The sequence below is a fragment of the Xiphophorus couchianus genome, chromosome 20 (assembly GCF_001444195.1).
Source record: "Xiphophorus couchianus chromosome 20, X_couchianus-1.0, whole genome shotgun sequence".
NCBI classification, from domain to species: domain Eukaryota; kingdom Metazoa; phylum Chordata; class Actinopteri; order Cyprinodontiformes; family Poeciliidae; genus Xiphophorus; species Xiphophorus couchianus.
In genome coordinates this window covers 16933824-16951224 of record NC_040247.1, presented here as the reverse complement: position 1 = coordinate 16951224, position 17401 = coordinate 16933824, and the positions used below count along the sequence as shown (strand labels likewise).

At 38.4% G+C, this 17401-nt stretch overlaps 1 protein-coding gene across 2 annotated transcripts; it reads right to left on the bottom strand.

Annotated features, from left to right (window-relative positions):
• Positions 1 to 582: 582 nt before the first annotated feature.
• On the bottom strand, positions 583 to 16649 carry LOC114136044 (protein polybromo-1-like). 2 transcript variants are annotated; one of them, XM_028003807.1, is made up of 30 exons: positions 16519 to 16649; positions 11600 to 11746; positions 11369 to 11466; positions 11135 to 11282; positions 10909 to 11058; positions 10441 to 10557; positions 10281 to 10349; positions 10078 to 10176; positions 9908 to 9993; positions 9737 to 9822; positions 9404 to 9620; positions 8973 to 9114; positions 8428 to 8522; positions 8059 to 8338; positions 7773 to 7878; positions 7046 to 7685; positions 6755 to 6966; positions 6485 to 6664; positions 5700 to 5857; positions 5355 to 5606; positions 5136 to 5281; positions 4620 to 4777; positions 4336 to 4519; positions 3821 to 4022; positions 3526 to 3727; positions 3197 to 3349; positions 2658 to 2807; positions 2195 to 2247; positions 1213 to 1423; positions 583 to 992 (listed from the first exon to the last, which is right to left on the bottom strand). In XM_028003807.1, the coding sequence occupies exons 2-30, from the start codon at positions 11735 to 11737 to the stop codon at positions 829 to 831; spliced, it is 4896 nt and encodes a 1631-aa protein (XP_027859608.1). In that variant the 5' UTR covers positions 11738 to 11746; positions 16519 to 16649; the 3' UTR covers positions 583 to 828. The 2 variants fall into 2 exon arrangements, with proteins under 2 accessions (XP_027859608.1, XP_027859609.1); XM_028003808.1 differs by having other exon boundaries at positions 11696 to 11746.
• Between the last annotated feature and the right edge of the window lie 752 nt (positions 16650 to 17401).

Below are 17401 nucleotides of genomic sequence, written 5' to 3'. Positions count from 1 at the left end.
GTGAATAACTAATTAATTTCATTTTACAAAATGTGAAAGTTGAAATCAGGATTGCACAGAATATAATAAGTAAGCCTGAATCACATTATTTAAAGCATTTAAAGAACACAAAATTAGTTTAGAAAACATAATGTATTTTGTATTAGCTTTGTGCTGTTTCTTGCAAGGTTAAATTAGAATGAAGATTTTGTATTTAGTGGTTTACCTCAGTCCACAACATGGCAATAATACAATGTTTGTAAACCTTCAATGTAATTTACAGAATTACAGGGGCCTTTGAGAGCACTTTCCTCTCCTTTGCTTATCGTACCCAGTTCTGCTTATTAATTTGATGATTTAAAAGTGTCTAATCACACTTAAGTTGTGACGCAGTAAACCCAGTGAAAGTATTTTGACCTCTACAGCCTGAAACTACCTTACTACACAAAATATCCACATAAAAAAATGAAATCATTCATGTAAAAGTGATAGAAAATAAAGCTGACTTGGTCACAGACATCAATATTGATAATTATATTCATCCGCAACAGAAATAATACTTGTATCATTTAATTTACTAGTGTTATAAATTAAAATCCAGTCTGAACTCCTCACAATTTTATTGTGAAATTATGACATGATAACCTTCATCACAGATGAACAGTATTCATGATATACTTTGAATGAAATGAAATACAAAATGAAAAACAAAAAAGCAGCTTCAACACAGAAGGCATATGTTATGAACACAAACATTACTTTTTTTTATAACAACATAAAGACTTTTAGTGAGCTTAAACCTCCTTCTGTTACACAGTTTTAGGAACAGAGGCTCACAATATCTACATGCTACTGGTTGTGCATTTGACGAATGTTAAGGGTGTCGCGCATCATCAGGTCACGAAGCCGCCAAAGTGCATCTGCCATGGTCTTGTGGGCCCCCTTACTCTTCAACCAGTGGGACGGCAGTCTGCTTTCTTGCTCTTTTGTCAGACGCACATCTTGTTTTTTTACTGAAAAAGCAGGAAAAAACATGAAAGAGGAAAACAGAAATTACTTTACTGACCCATCACAAAATATGAAAAAGAAATATTAATCCAATTAGAGGCCAAATATTAAAATCAAAATTTTTATATGTGTGCAGTGTGTATAGGAAGATATCACATGGAGGCTTTTGTCATCACTACTAAATGTATTTTTAAACATCGACTATCAAAATGTTTTAAAAAGCACCTGTGAGAGCATGGTCCCATTTGCTGACAGTGGAAGATTCCGCATTGAGGCCCTCAATGTATCTGAGGTAGGCCTCTGAGTGCAGCAGCCGCTGAGATTTGGCAGGGGGAGACACAAACACTGGAGTGGAGGGCTGGTGGAGAGCTGGTTGGCCCAGATGGCTTTGTCCTGGGTATGGAGGAGGAGCCTGCTGTCCTGAGCCCAAACCCACCTGATGAAAACAATCATTATTTATTAGATTCAGATTAATTCACAAACATCAAATGAAACATATGCATTGTGCCTTGCAAAAACACTCGTATTCCTTGAATATGAATAATAAATTTTGTTACATCACAACCACAAACCTCAATGCATTTTATTGGATTTTTATGGGACAGGAAAACACATAATTATAAAGTGGAAGGAAAGTAATACTTGGTTTTCAATATTTTCTTATGAACAAAAATCTTGAAATTAAAGCTGCACAACATATTGATTCACAATCTTCTGGGTTTGTAGTATTACTCTTGTAAAGAACTGCTTGGATGCAATATTTAGTTGGATATTTCAAGTCACATTGTGCATGCCTATGCTACGTGTGGCCAGTTGGATGGTCTGTAACTGTGTAACTGCCTCTGATGTGCATTTTAGTGGCTAAGATGCTAAAGTTCACACAATATAGAGGAGAATTTGCAATGATGAAATAGGAAGAAATGACTCAAAACAATGTTTGTTCATTTTAAGTGATGCAGTCATCGCAATATTCAGCAACAGTTTCGAAACTACATGTTTTCCTGATGTCATGCAGCCCGTATCAAAAATACATGATTGCAACAACTTACAAGAATAAACATGAAAGTAGCTTGGTAAACCGTATAATATAAAATGCACAATACTCTTACTAAGACCTCCTAAAAGCAGATGTACATCAGATCAATAGGCTTTAAAAATATTGTTTTTTATTGTTTTTCAATCATTATAACAGAGCCAAAATGATTACCTGTGATCCATGCATGTTTCCTGCTGCTGATCCAATTCCCAGGCCGTTAACACCTGTGAGGATATTCAACACCATAAGCATGATCACACATTGGAGGACACCTATTATTTCTAATACCAATTCAAAACACATTATAAATGAACTATGATTGTTTTGATTTGACTTAAAACATAGCAATTATAATTATATAATGCCTTGTTGCAGAAATGTGCTCCACAAATAAACTTGACCTCAGAAGAAGTGATCTTTGGTAGGTGTATATTTTGTTTATCCAGTTAAAACTGTTTATTTTTACCTAAAATAAATAAATTCTGAATAACAACCCAACCTCAAAATGAGACCGACAAGTCATCAAAAAGGGAATCTCAGCCTAGTGACACAGGTAGCCCCTCAAGCGTCTCAGATTGGTAGACAGGAAGCAACTGCGTGGCAAATGGAGGGGTGGCTATGATGGCACTCTTACCAAAGGACAGCATTCCACGGAACCCAGGCATAACGGGCAGAAGATGTTGGGGAAAGACAGGCATCCCCATGTGATGTGGTGGTATACCAGCCAAACTGACCATGCCTTCAACATGGTCCATCATAGCTGTCCTATATACCCCCATCACACCTTCTCAGGAGGAGACAGTGTCAACACAAGACAACAACATGCATCAGTCAAACACGCACTCCCTACCAAGCATGCATTAACAAGCTGATAAGCTGTTAACTTGATGATCAAGCTATAATAACAACAAAATGCAAACAGAAAAGGAAAACTATGTGAAGCATGTGCATTACATTGAAGCCAGGCAGACACATTATGAGTGATGTGTATTACCACTTGTATGTTCCTATAAATGAAGTGGTATAATGCTGGAGCCAATGTAAAATTAAATCAATGCACTGACATGAGGTTGTAAAGACACAAACAAGCAGGAGATGTTAGCAGTTTAGCTTCTCATTCCCGTCTTTTAGGGAATGAGAAGTGGGCATCCATCTGCATCCATGAGGGGTTACCTGACACAGGCGTCATGCTGGGATTTAGCATCCCCATGGGGGTTGGGGCAGGCACTACCCCCATCAGTGCCCCTACTGGGGTACCTGCTCTTGGGGACGTCTGATGATGACCCCTCTCGCGCTCCTGTTGTTCAGCAACTTTAGCTGCTCGCTCTGCATAACAAAGAGGTTCAAAGTCAATGCAAATATAAGTACAGCACCCTACAAAAGTACTCACAGCAATACATTGAAGTTTTCAGTACTAATTTGACAAAATGTGAAAACGTTTAACGCCCATCATTGCATCTGCAAAATGTCCAAAATTAATAATATAAAGTAGGATTTCTTACCTTCATACTCTGCTTTCCGGGAACTGTCCAGGTTCCTCCACTCTGTGCCAACAAGACGACTCAAATCCCCAAAAGAGAAGTCCGGGTGCTGAGCTTTGATGACCGCTCGCATCTCGCTACTGAACAGGATGTAGCCACTCATGTTGATTTTCCGCTTTGAAGCTTCTTTCTTTGCAAGCCCCTTCATGGATTTAGGAGTTGACTGTAACCAAACATGCAAATACAAGATCTAACAATGTGCAAATTTTAAGGACAAGCAATCAAACACTATTCAATCAAATACAGTCTCCCTGACCTGTGGAGGGGTGTATGACATCATGTCCATGTCACTATTCATAGAGGATTGCATCTGAGGAAGGGAATGATCCCCCAGGTCCCCATCATCATCCCCAAGATCTTCCAGCTCTTCATCGGTCATATCAGCAAACTTAGCTTCAAGTTCCTCAATTTTCCTGTCCAGCAGAGGAGATGGTTCTTTCTGGGGAACTATCAGCTTCCTGAAAACGAAAAACAAACAAAACTCACTTCATCACTCTGACATACCTTTCATAACTCACTTTTTCTTTTTCAAGCTTATAATGTTTTTTTTTTAAAATTAGAGTACACATCTACAAGTTCTGACTTCATAAAAAAGAGCATAAACACAAATAACACCAAATACATATACAAAAAAATTGGTGCCACCTTGGCTGTAAAGCTGAATCTAACTATTCTGGACAGGAGTTTCACATTTACTTGTCATTAAGTAAACATCTTGTCACTTCTCTCTTCCTGAAACATCAATTTAAATATTTAAAAGCAGCTCTTTACCTGAAATAGTAGATTTCATCTTCTACTACCTTCCCAGAGAGGGAAAAACGCTTAAGACCCTTGAACTTCTTCATTTGCTTTTCGCTCTCGATGTAGCGACTCTCACAGAGAAGAACGTTTTCTTCAGGCACTTCAGTGGGCCGACAAGACAAGTATTCTTTGAATGATGCCACAACACACTTTCCTGTGTAATCAAAAGTTATTTAATGGCTCTAATCATCTTTGCTTTATTGGTTGTAGGACATTACATGTTGATTTGAATTCCTTGCACATTAAAAGGGTACCTATGATGCAGGTCATGGGACAAGTCTCCTCCAAGTTGCTTAAGAACATTTCCTTCTTGTAGAACATCTTAGTTGGTTCATGCTCTGTCTCTTCAGGATGGATAAAGATGGGACCAAAGAAGTAGCCTGCTTCATCTCGCATCCACATTTTCTCAATTCTGGAAATTAAAAAAGAGACCTTTTGAGATGTTTCTGACAGATGACTTCCTTTTAAAGGATTTTTTTATTCTACAAGTATGGGCAATAAACAGGTTAATTACTGTCAATTCCTGATACCAAGGAGACCGAGTATATTTTCACAAAGTGACAGGTTGTTTTTGGTAGCTTTTATTCTTTATATATATGAAAACAGAATTTTCTATTTGCTAAGATTACCTCCCTTAACAGAGCAAAACCTTCTTTGAGACACTGTATTTCTAAGCAATTAGCAAAAACGGAACCCTTTTAACTATAGAGCATATTCTGACTTTGCTGACAGAGAAACGTCATCCTTATTTTAAAATTATTTTACTTTACCTGCCCACTCGGTGGCGCACCAGTCCATGAGAAGCAATGTAAACACAGTCTCCCACTTTCAGCCACAGGTTGTTGTAACAGAGTTGCTCATAGTACTGACAGCCTGGTTCTCCGTTGGTCACATCCAGTGGAACATCCTCCCGCTCCTGTGAACATTAAATGGTTCTGATGTAAAAATAAACTGATCGTTTTCACCTAAACGACAAAGCTGCTACTTACTTTGTCTATAATACCATCAGTCATTTTGCTTTCTTCTACAATCTCTGTTGGCTTCTCATCTTGTTTGGTCACAAACATAGAAGCGACTCGGACCACCGGCAGGGGGACGTCTCTGGGAACAAATCGAACCGAGCTGAGGGGCATGGCCCACATCTTGATCTTTTTAAAGGACTTTGACTTGGCAGAGTAGCGTGACTCGCAGACGTAGACATCCTCCTGCTTGAATCCTTCTGGGGAAAGCTTGAAGTACTCCTTAAATCACAAGCATGTTCAATCAAAACTCAAAAAGACAAAGAAATTCTCAACAACATTAATTAAATGCAGACTGACGCAGCAAATGTATACCTTCACAAACATGACCACGCACTTCCCCAGAATTTTGCTGATAGGAGCTTTGTTATAATAATCGCTCTTGAAAACTTCTTTCTCCAAGAATTTTCTTGTTGCTAGATGAAATGTTTCATTTGGCCTGTAGAACCAGCAGCCGTACAGCCACTTCTCCCCTGTGTGTTTCAGAGGTTGGAAAGAGAGGCCCAGATCAGCTTTAAACATGTTAAAACGAGGATTTAAGGTACAGTGCACGAAACTCTATATTGCCAAAAATATTAAAATAAAGAAACTCCACTCAAAATTATAGATTTAAATTTTGAGCTTTCCCACACTTAGCTCTTCTGAGAAGGCTTTCCACAATGTTCAGAAATGTGTTTATAGGATTTTTTGAAATTTAGAAGTGTATCTTTGGGAAATTTTGAAAATTCCCCCAAACATGTGATATGCTAATCAATCTTTTTGTGCTTACATTTGTTTTACTTTTTTTATGAATCCCTAAAGATGGAGAAACAAATGTTAAGTAGTGAGAACATTTTTTCAAATTTAGCAACCTGGAATCCTAAGAACAAGCAAAGTTTGAATCAATGCATAAAATTTAACAGTAGGTTAAGTATTTCATTCAGGCAGTCTTTTGTAACTGTGATTTTGCACAGGTTGATATTGCAATGATAATTGCGTTTGAAAATAATAATTTACACCATATTGCCAATACTTTTCACAATACAGTGAAAAAGCAAGGAGAAAAAAAACCTGATAACATTAAGATTAGATTTTATGCTTTATAATATGATGAGACTTGCCTGTATCATCTTCCCAAAGGCGTTCAATATAAATGATATGTGGCTGGAGGTTAGGCTCTGCAGGCTCCACATAAACATAATCTCCCACGTGGTACATGCTGTTCTTGAAGCTGCAGTCCTGACTGTACGTACGCTGAACCTGCCACGAGCCTCCAACAGTGCCCTCTCTCTTCTCTGCCTCTGTGAAAAAAAAGTTTCAATTAAAACAGCAACATATCCTGAAAGTTTTCATAGTGATACTGAGGAAACGGATGATGTTTCAGTGGATACCCCTTTTCTCCTCTTCTCTCTTAATTTTGTCCTCCTCAATCTCTTTGGGAAGCTTTTCCTTCTTTTCCTTTTCCACATCGCTGTGCAAATGCTTCGAAGTGTAGCTGAGGGCGGGGGACATTAGGATCTCTCCATTTTTACACAGCTCATCTCTGATACGAATGAAAAACTGCTGCAGCTCCACTGCATCCTCAAAGATCTCTGAGTCAGTCCTGTAATGAATGCATGGTATAAAACTAGCTTTGGGTTTCCTTTAAAACACAAATTAGTGGACTTGCAACAATATCTGACCTATTTAATCGTCTGGCCTTTTCCAGAACTTCAAACATGTGGTCCTGAAATACATCCAGCCTCTTGTAGCGGCCCCTTTCCACATTTTTTCTGACAATATCGAAATTGAGCGCTGGCTTCTCTGGGTTGGTGGGATCTGCAGCAGGAATCTCTGCAAGAGAATCACTGTAACAACGTCCTTCATCGTCTTGGTGACCGAGCACAGATACGAAGAGACTCCGGATGAGTTCCTGGATGAGTCGAGGCACATCGGGAACGTGATTGTCCTCTCCTCCTTCCAGGTCCCGCCTCGTCTCCAATAGCACCTTGTGCAACAGCAGAGCGTCGCGGTAAATCAAAGACTCAGGCTCGTTGTAGGTGCACGCATTGTTGAACATGAGCACCAGGTCTTCGACCAGCGCGTCCACATCCTGGTACTTGTTACCCAGCATGTGGCTCTTGATCTTCTCCATGTCTACAGGCTTCTTGATGGCGATGTAGTAATCTGGCAGCTCAGCACGAGATGGAAGTCGCAGGAAGATTGTGCTCAGGCGACGGCCTCGCTTATCCGTGTAGTTCTTTACGGCTTCATAAAGCTCATTTAGTTTCTGCTGTAAAGGTGTCAGGTACTTGGACTTTTTCAGAGAGAGGCTGTTCTTTCCTGGAAAAAAAAAGGCAGATGGGTGTGAATATTTATTCAAATGTAAAATCAATGGATTACTTCATACCAAAAGACTGAAAGACATACTTATTTTTAACTTTGGAGACATAATATCATCATCATCAGTTGCTGGCCCAAGATCTCTGCGTCTGTCTTCCATGATCTTCTCAAGAATGTCTGCGTCATTGTAGACCTACACAAACAACAGAGATAGGAGTTTGTGGTGTGGATTGCACTGTAGTGGCATTTTTTAATAATGCTTATGAGAACAGGAAATTAATTAGCTCTTAGTATTTTGGCATTTTTAAAAATAAGAACCAACTAGGACTACTGAAAGAGAAACAATGGAAGACAGATACAAGCTAAATGTTACCTGGGAGCCTTCTTCATTATAATGCCTGGCATTGCGGAACATCAGCTTCATATCCTCCACCATTGCATCCTCAGTCATGTACTTTTCTGAGCGGATGTTGTAGTCTATGGTCCTGAGGTCCATTGGTTCCAGGATAACTTTGTAGTAATCAGGATAGTCCTTCTTAGATGGCTTCACCATGAAGAGGTCACAGAGTCTCCGGCCAGTCCCGGCCTCTCTGGCTTCAGTAACAGAGCCTAGGAGAGCTTTCATTCGATTTTTCTTTGTGTTTTTCTTGTGGCTGGAAGCCAAAAAAGGCAACAGACAGAAACAAAGGTTAGTTGCACAAAAAATAGGTGGAGGGTTGAATGTTTTAGAACCAAAGTGTACCTTTTTCTTTTTGTGCTGCTGGTGTCGGACGTGGCCGAGGAGAGCATGCTGTCGCCATCATCATCTGTTCTCTGCAAAAGCTCCTTTCTCTTCATCTAGTGAGGAAACATATTGAGATGCACTGACTTGTAAAAAATATTCATGCTCTTTGATCCTTTTCACATTTTGTCACTTTACAACGTCAAATTTCATTAACATTTATTGGGGTTTGATAAGACAGACAAAGTATTTGTGAAGCGGAAGGAAAATAATAATGTTTCTAATCAACTTTTTTGACTAGATACATTGCTAAAGGTTGCTGAATGACTGTCCTATCGCCCCTGCCACCAGGCTCAGCATGTTTTCTGGGGAAACCCTGGACAAGTTCAAGGGATATTAATACTTTTGCAAAGGCACTGTTTGAATTCATTTGATACAATACAATTTTGAAACAAAAATATAGCTAATACAACTGAAAATGGAGATCATTCTAAAACATCTGAGACAATGTTCCTGCTGAGCCAGCACATCTGAATGAAAACCATGAGTAACAAAGCTGAAGTGACCTGCTGGATGTGCTGAAGCTTGAGCGCACGTTTGTAGATGGAGGAGTGGGGAATGTTGTAGCGCTTGGCATTCTCAAACATCAGCATCAGATCGGAGTCAATATGCTCAACACTCTCGTATTCATTGTTCTTCATTTTGTTCCTGCAAATAAATATGGGCACTCACATATGGGGCAAAGAAATACTGTAGTGTATGTGGTGACAAAGAAAACTAGAAGACAAAATATTGGTTGCACAAACTACAGAACAGTGAGAAGGGTAAGGTATATAAATATTTTTTCTATAGTCTTATTTTCTTTCTCTATACTTAATCAGATCCGGGAAATACGGAGATCAAATTGAAGACTTTTCCTGGCTGTGTCAAGCCCATTTCCATGACATATGTACAGACACACAGACATGAAAACAGATCGGTATCAGTTTTGTCATACTTGATCTGATGCAGGCAGACTGGCTGATTGATCTGCTGGTAATAATCAGGGTAGTCTTTCCTAGAGGGCAGCTGTAGGAAGGGCTCAGAAATCAGCTGGCCCTGACTGTTCCTGGCTCCCCGAACAGCTTCATAAAGCTGGAAGATGGGGTTGCTCATGTCAATGTTCGAAGTCATACTCTCCGCTTCGGATTCACCCTCATCATAGTGGACAGTCCCTAATAGATGTAGGAAGATAACAAAATATATGTCTATTACAATGATTATCACGCTACTTAATACTGAACACCAGTGTGTAGTAGCATCACGTCAATCTGATCAGATAAATAGATACCAGAAAGTATACCCTCCTCATCACTTTCATACTGAAGAGCCATAGTGATAGCTGAGAGCCGGTCTCCCTGGACGGACCTTTTATTTCTATCAAAGAAAGAAAAACATTAAACCAATGAACTCAATTAAGAAAGTAACACCAACATGATTTCAAGAGTTGATACTTTACTACCTGATGCGAATACTGGACTTGATTGGCTCCCCATGTTCCATCTCAGACTTCTTTTGTGCAAAAACCTTTTTAATAGTGTTAGCATCCTGCATCCCAATAGCAGATTACAGCTGGTTATGTCAAATGCCAGAAGCAGCATGCTACGTTCAAGTTACAGGTTAAAGACTTACCTTAAAAACCTGTGAACCAGGCTCATTGTAGGCCTTGGCATTCTTCACCAGCAGGTCCACATCTTTAGCCATGGCGCTGACACATCGATAATTGCCCAGCTAAGATAAATATTAGATATATTTTTGTTGTTGTTAGTTGATAAATAAAGTAAGACATCAAACAAATACATAGCACTGAAATTATTAGATCTCTATAAGTGTACCTGGATTTTCTGAGCAATGAGTTTCAGATCTATTGGTTCTTTAATTACAGCATAGTAATCTGGATATTGCTAAACAGAAAAGAGAGAACAGCAAATCAAACCAAACTTAGACATTTTAATGTCTTCTTCCTGTTAAAAACGTTTGTTTTTTTTCTTATACCATTTTGGATGGAAGCTTCTGGAAGAGCTCGCTGACCAGGCGACCACTTGGCTCAGTATAGGACACAACAGCGTCAAGGAGCTGCTCCAGAACTTCTTTCAAACAAGCTGATGCACTCTGATTACAACAATTAAGCCCAGAAATTAAAAACAAAATACAGTTTGAAAACATATAGATGACAAAACATTACTACAACTTACATTTCCATATTTTGTCATGTTAAAAACACAAGCTTTAATGTTTTTTTTATTGGAGTACTGTGCAATATGAAGGTCCGATATTTCTGATCAGCGAGGCGAAAGTATTTGAGTCTCAGTCCCAGGCTGCTTTCTGCTTCCTGTGGTATGACTTACCTAAAAGGCACTCATGTTTTTTTTTCTCACTTATAGGACCATCTTGATAATTAGTGAGCTGCACATACACCTGTTTAAAAAGATATATGGTAATAATCAGGTCCGTAAGTGTCACCTCATCTTCAGTGGAACCTCCGGGGTTTTCTTGTGCATTGTATCCATCTTCATCGTCATCTTCATATTCACCCCTTTGAATAAACTCATTCTTCGTCCGGAGGTAGAGGTCCCACAGCTTGCAGGCTGCTCTGTACTCAGGACTGTCCGTCTGTTTTCATTAAAAGAGAATTTAGTTTCACAGCTCTGCCCACTATTAGTAATAGTAACTTTATGAGAATTCGCACCTTATAATAAGTCTTTGCATTGTTGAACAGAAGCTGGAAGTCACTGGTTAGCTGATCGACATCATCATACTCCTCCATCTTTAATTTCTGCTGGATCTTCATCATGTCAATGGGCTGAGACACCACATGGTAATAGTCTGGCTGATTCCTGAGTCAAAAAGGTGACATTTGCTCTGTCCAGTCTTCTTACCTAAATAACATTGTAAAAGTTTTAATAGGTAACTTTGTCCTGACCTTCGTTTGGGTGCTCTGATGAACAGCTCACACAGCATCCGGCCGTGGTCATCCTTGTAATCTCTGATTGTGTTGTACAGCTCATGGCATACAGCAATCTGAAAAGGCAACATTTAAAACACTGAAAATTATCAGCACCCTTCACCATAATAACCCTCCTTCCTTAAAACTGTGTTGAACAACAATTTTCAGAGTTCAAAGAAAAACAGTGACTGAAATGTGTAAAATTACAGGATCCACAGTCGGAATGTTTGAGGTCCTTCTCCTCTTTCTCCCAATTGAAGACACTAACGAAGTCTGGCTATTGTCAAAATCTCCTCCACTCACACTGCTAGAAGGGGACGTCGCCCGTCTCCTTTTCAAGGCCATGACGAACCCCTGAGAACACAAGGGTCAGTCAAGTAACAAAAAGGCACAAATTCCTGTCTAAAATGATAATTCTGACAAATGAAACAAGCTCAACTCATATTAATGTCACTGAGTGTAAACAGTGCACAAGCTGAACGTATTTTTTTTTTATTGACTTGCCAGCATGCCCTGCGATGGACTGGCGACCTGTCCAGGGTGTGCCCCACCTCTCGCCCATTGACCGCTGGAGATAGGCACCAGCACCCTCGCGATCCCACCAGGGATGACCATGTATGTTAATGGATGGATGGATGGACTTGCCAGTAAACTGCAATAACTGCAAGCAAGTGCTTAGAAGAAGTTCTTGACCCCTCATAGATTTCTATTTTTGCTTTCTGATACAAAGCCATTGAAAAACGTTCAAACAAATTATTTCATGAGCAAGCTAATGACTCATCCATGTGCACAAATGAATCCAGAACAACCTATAAAGCACTGCAGGCCTCGCTTGCCAGTTAGTCAGTGTTCACAATTAAAAATGATTACAGCTAAGATGCCTTGAAATTACTGATGAAACCATAAGTTCTGCTCTATTTTGTGTTTTTAAGCTTAATGTGGACTTGTGTTACACAGCTGGATTATGATTCAATACACACCAGAAAAAAAAACTCTGATTAAAAAATGAAATGCAGCCTTTGGCATCACATAGCTCAAACTTAAATCTATTTGAGATCCTGTGGCCATCCACACTACCATCCAAAGAGGCTAAATTAAAACAAAAAAAGAAGAGTGGACCATAATTCCTCCACTGAAATGGAAAAGACACATTGTTAGTTATCAGATACGGCTTGATAGAAACTATTGTTAAAGTTTTTAGGCTTAAAGGACAATTACTTTGTCACACAGGGTCAAGTGGCTTTTTTCTTTATCCATTATTAGAACAATGTACGGTAGGTTGTATTTACTCATTTGACCTTTGTCTGATCCTTGAGTTTATTTGGAAATCTAAAGCATCTTGGTTTAATAAAAAGGCATAAGCAGAAAAAATCTATAAAAGGGTAGATACTTTGTCACACCACTGTAGCACCATCATTCACTGGAGTCTCCCATAGAATCACAAAATAATAGACAGAAATTTAAAGTTTAAAAATGCAACATTAAAAATGTTGTTTAAAACTTTAAGTAAGTTTCAAACAACATTTTTGGGGATTTTTTGAAGGCCTTTCAAGGTTTTTTTTTTTTTTTTCTTTGGCTTTCCACTCATTTTCAGTCCAATGTGTAATAAAGGTTTTATGTCCTTTCTAAATATGGAAACTGTTGAACAAAAAACCAACTTTGTTACAAACTGCCAGTCTCAAACATAAAAGGCTCCACAGAAACATTTTTAAAGATTGTAAGAAAAAAATAGGTGAAATAATCATCAAGCCTCCATTAAAAATTTTTTTTTTAAATCACAGGAAAGTCTTCGTTACCCTTTTCATATTAATCAGAAGAATTATTCCCTTACCTAACAGACTGGTTTTTTTCTCAAATGCAACATATGATATGAGATGAATATTTTCAAAATGAATGTGCAGGAAAGCAACAGGGTTACCTGCCACAAATAGTTAGTAACAATGACCCATAAAAAAGGAAAGCAGAAGGTCTTTTGGTGGTAAAAAAGTTTTATTAGAAATGAATCTTCAAACCATTTTTTTATGGAAATGCAATGGATGCAAGCTGACAAGCACGGCCAGACGAAAGATGATGCACACATGCAAAAGAGCTCCCACATTCATTTGTACATGTTCCCCAACATCAAGCAAAAAAAAAAAACTCAACATCTGATTTCTTTGTGTGGAAGTTGAAAAAAATAGTTATTGCAGTCACAATAAAAAGCAACATTAACCATAACTCAGCTGTGTACAAGAATGAGAAATTCAGAGTTGACAGTAACAGTTTTCTGCAGATCTCAAAACCGTAAAACCTGAGATCAAATTACAAACAATCATAAAAATAAATTTCATTGAAACCAATCAGCCCAAATCAAATCTACATCAGTTGATAATTTTGGACACAACACTGAAGTTAAAAAGGAGTGAGCTCATCCAACATTTTAATCACAAAAGTCCAGAGGGGAACACAATGGTTATTTAGTAATTTAGTATTTTGGCTGTTAAAATATCAGTTGTGGACATCAAAGGCTTTGAAGGCCTGCACTATCAGTCAAACTTATTATGGGCATTCATGCATTGAAATGCAATATCTGACTAAAAACAGTACACACTGCGATGAGGATTGCAATTCAATATATTATGCTGCTTTAGTTCAAACCTTAAGAAAACTTTGACAACGTTCAAACCAATTCAGTAGGTTTGAATATTGTGAAAAGGTTAAATATTTTTGTTATAAAGTTAAACTTTTGTTTTATTGATTCATTAAACACAAAGTGAAAAAGACTATTTTTTGATTATTAATAAATATTATTATTAATTTGATGATTATGGCTTACTAATAAAAACCCAAAATTTAATCTGAAAATTAGAGTACTACAGAAGATCAGTAAAACAAGAGAGATACTTTCAACAGAAATGTCAGGCTTCTGAAAAGTATTTCTATGCAGTCAATATTTGGTTGGGCCTGCTTTTGCATTAATTACTGCATCAATGTAGCACGGAGGTGATCAGTCTGTGGTTCTGCTGAGGATAAAAGTCGCTTTTATCGCTTTGATGGCTGCCTTTAAGTCATCTACGTCGCTTGTTTTGGTGTCTCTCATCTTCTTCTTGACAATGCTACTCCATGGATTCTCTGTGGGGTTTTGATTAGCTGGTTTTCTGGCCAATCGAACACAAGAACACCATGGAATCAGCTTTTAGTTCCTTTGTCAGTGCAGACCATTGCCAAGTTCTTCTTGAAAATAAAATCAACATCTCCATTCAGCTTCTCAGCAGAAGGAAGCATGAAGTGCTCTGACATTTTCTCTTCGATGGCTGCATTGACTGAGGACTTCAGCAAACACAGTGGACTAACACCAGCAGATGACACTGCATCTCAAATCATGACTGACTACACTTCAACCAATGAGGATTTTGTACCTCTCCATCCTTCCTCCAGACAATGGGATCTTGATTTCAAATGAAAGTAAAGCTTTATTTTCCCATAAAAAGATAACTTTGGACCACTGAACAAATGGGGTCCAAAGCTATTTTTCTTCTTAGTTCATATGAGACCCTTTAGACATCATCAGGAGTGACTTGAAATGAGGAAGGCAAGATTTGTAGCCAACAGTTAGGATTTGTCTGTGTGGTGGCTCTTAATATGTTGACTCCCGCTTTAGTCCACTCCTTGTGAAGCTCCCACAAATTCTTGCATGGCTTTTGCTCGACAATCTGCTCAAGACTGCAGTTGCGTCCAATATTTAACTTTTTCATCTATCCATCCATTCATTCATTATCTAACATGATTGTCCTTGCAGGGTCGTGAGTGAAGCTGGTGCCTGTCATCAGGCGAGAGGTGGGGTGCACAGGTTGACAATCCCATCACAGGGCAACACAGAGATAGGACAAACTAACACGTACATGTAACATGTAACATGCACGTATACACTCACACCTAAAGATAATTTAGAAAGACCAATTCATTCATGTTTTTGGACTGTGGCAAGAAGCCAGAGTACCCCAGGAAAACCCACGCATGCACAGGGAAAACATGCAAATTCCATGCAGAAAGACCCCGGACTGGGATTCGAACCCAAGACCTTCTTGCTCAGCAGACATAACTTTTTTTTTTTTTTTTTAGAATATTCTTTTTTTTTTTGAGACACTGAATTTTGGGTTTTTGTTACCTGTAAGTCATAATCATCAAAATTACAATAAATAAAGGCATGAAATAAATCACTATATTTTAATAAATCTACATAAGATATAAATTTCTCTATCTGAAATTGTTGACAAAAAATATTGAGCTTTTTCACAGTTCTCTTAATTTTTTTATGTGTACCTGTATGTGCTACTGGCAAGGCCAAGTCAAGTCAAAGGGGTACCAACAATTGTGCCAATGGAAATTTTGTTAAAATCACTTTTTACTGAATATCAATAAATGTACCATATTCAAATAGTTTGGCTTTTTCTAAAATTGTCTCTGTCAGATCATGCTGCTGTGCTTTTTTTTTTTTTCCTCACATCTTTGCCAGGGTCGCTGACACCTTTGTCTGCATCTGCAAGCAGCCTATTACTATTACATGCACAGGGCCATAAAACATAGTTATATCTAGTAAAAACTACCATTACCCTATAAAAGCTTGAAATGTATACGCTTGTTGGAATACGTTTTACGATGTCAATTAGACAAATTACTGTAATTTTTAATGAGCTCTTCTGTCCCTAATTTCAAAAGAAAAGTAAGACCATCACCATTTAAAATTCAGTTTAAATTCACCTTAAATGACCGACTACAGCAGTGATGTCTGAGGTCTGACTCCAGGTAACAGCCCCCCCTCATCCTATAATGTCACGTAGCAGCTGGCTGTGGTCCAGAGTGCCCACATCAGCAGACAGCTAACCCACTGAGCAGCAGCAGCAGGAGCAGCTGTCCGCCAAGTGTCACTCAGCGTGGACAGGTACAGACCTCCAGACAGCTAACGTTAGCTACAATCAACGGCTGGCCTGAAATATCAAACACTTTAGACAAAGGCTGCAGTTGGAACGAGTAACGTTTTAAATAGTTTTAAAAAAAAAGAAGAAGAAGAACTGCCATTAGATTGTATCGACGACACATAGCGGAAAAACATTCCTCGTAACCCCCTGACATGCCTGCGTCCTTACCTTAGGTGGGTACGGTAACAAGACCCACAGAATCCTAAGCTGCTAGAAAGCCAATCACCTATCGATTTTAGGCAGGCAGTGAGACCTGTGAAGCTAACGGCTATTCTATTCTGGCTTCCGTTGACTTACTTTCAAAATAAAACTATTCAAATACATTAAAAGGGTTTATCCTAATATTTATCGTCTTAGTCTTGAAGAACGTCTAAAGATCCTACACGATTTAATTACATATATATTACAAAACATATTTGTGGTAAATCAAAAATAAAAAATCATAAAATAAGTTGTCACGTTACTGATAACACTATATTCAACTGATTTCCGGTTAGTTCATGTTTCTCGATCACGTTAACCTCGCCATTAAAATCTACTTGGTTTACGTTGTTCCTATCTGCGTCTTTGTTGTTTGTCTCATTAATAACTTGCAGCAAAAGCTAAGTGGCGTTTTGGACATTCTTTCAATAATACCTGTCTTCTTCTACTTGTGGGGTGCATCAAAGTTGTCTTATTAAAAAATTGTTCTCCTGTCTGAGCAGTAAATTTTTCTTACTACGTTTTCTCCATTTTTAGTCGTCTAATATTGTTTCCTGTTTAGAAATTCTAACACCTCCATCCTTCCTTTTGGGCTATGTCTCAGCAGTGCCTGAACACTGATTGGCAACAAGGGTTAAACCTGTACAACATTATCAAGTGCAGTGGAGTGGAGTGTTTAAAAAATTGGAGGGTGTATAAGACGGAGAGGAGTGAAATGCATCTCATAAATATTATTTTGTTAGATGAGCATGTGCTTGATTGTGATAAGATCATTTCTAGTAAGAATTTACAATTGCATTTTCCTTGTCTCACTTGTGAATAATTATACATGATAGCTGGTGTGTCAAAG

Coding starts and splice junctions, on each gene's coding strand:
- LOC114136044 (XM_028003807.1), bottom strand. CDS start 11,737: ATGGCCTTGAAAAGGAGACGGGCGACGTCCCCTTCTAGCAGTGTGAGT. Junction 9,994..10,077: donor CTGGTTCACAGGTTTTTAAG/GTAAGTCTTTAA, acceptor ATTGGGATGCAG/GATGCTAACACTATTAAAAA. Junction 4,023..4,335: donor GATGAAATCTACTATTTCAG/GTAAAGAGCTGC, acceptor TTTCGTTTTCAG/GAAGCTGATAGTTCCCCAGA.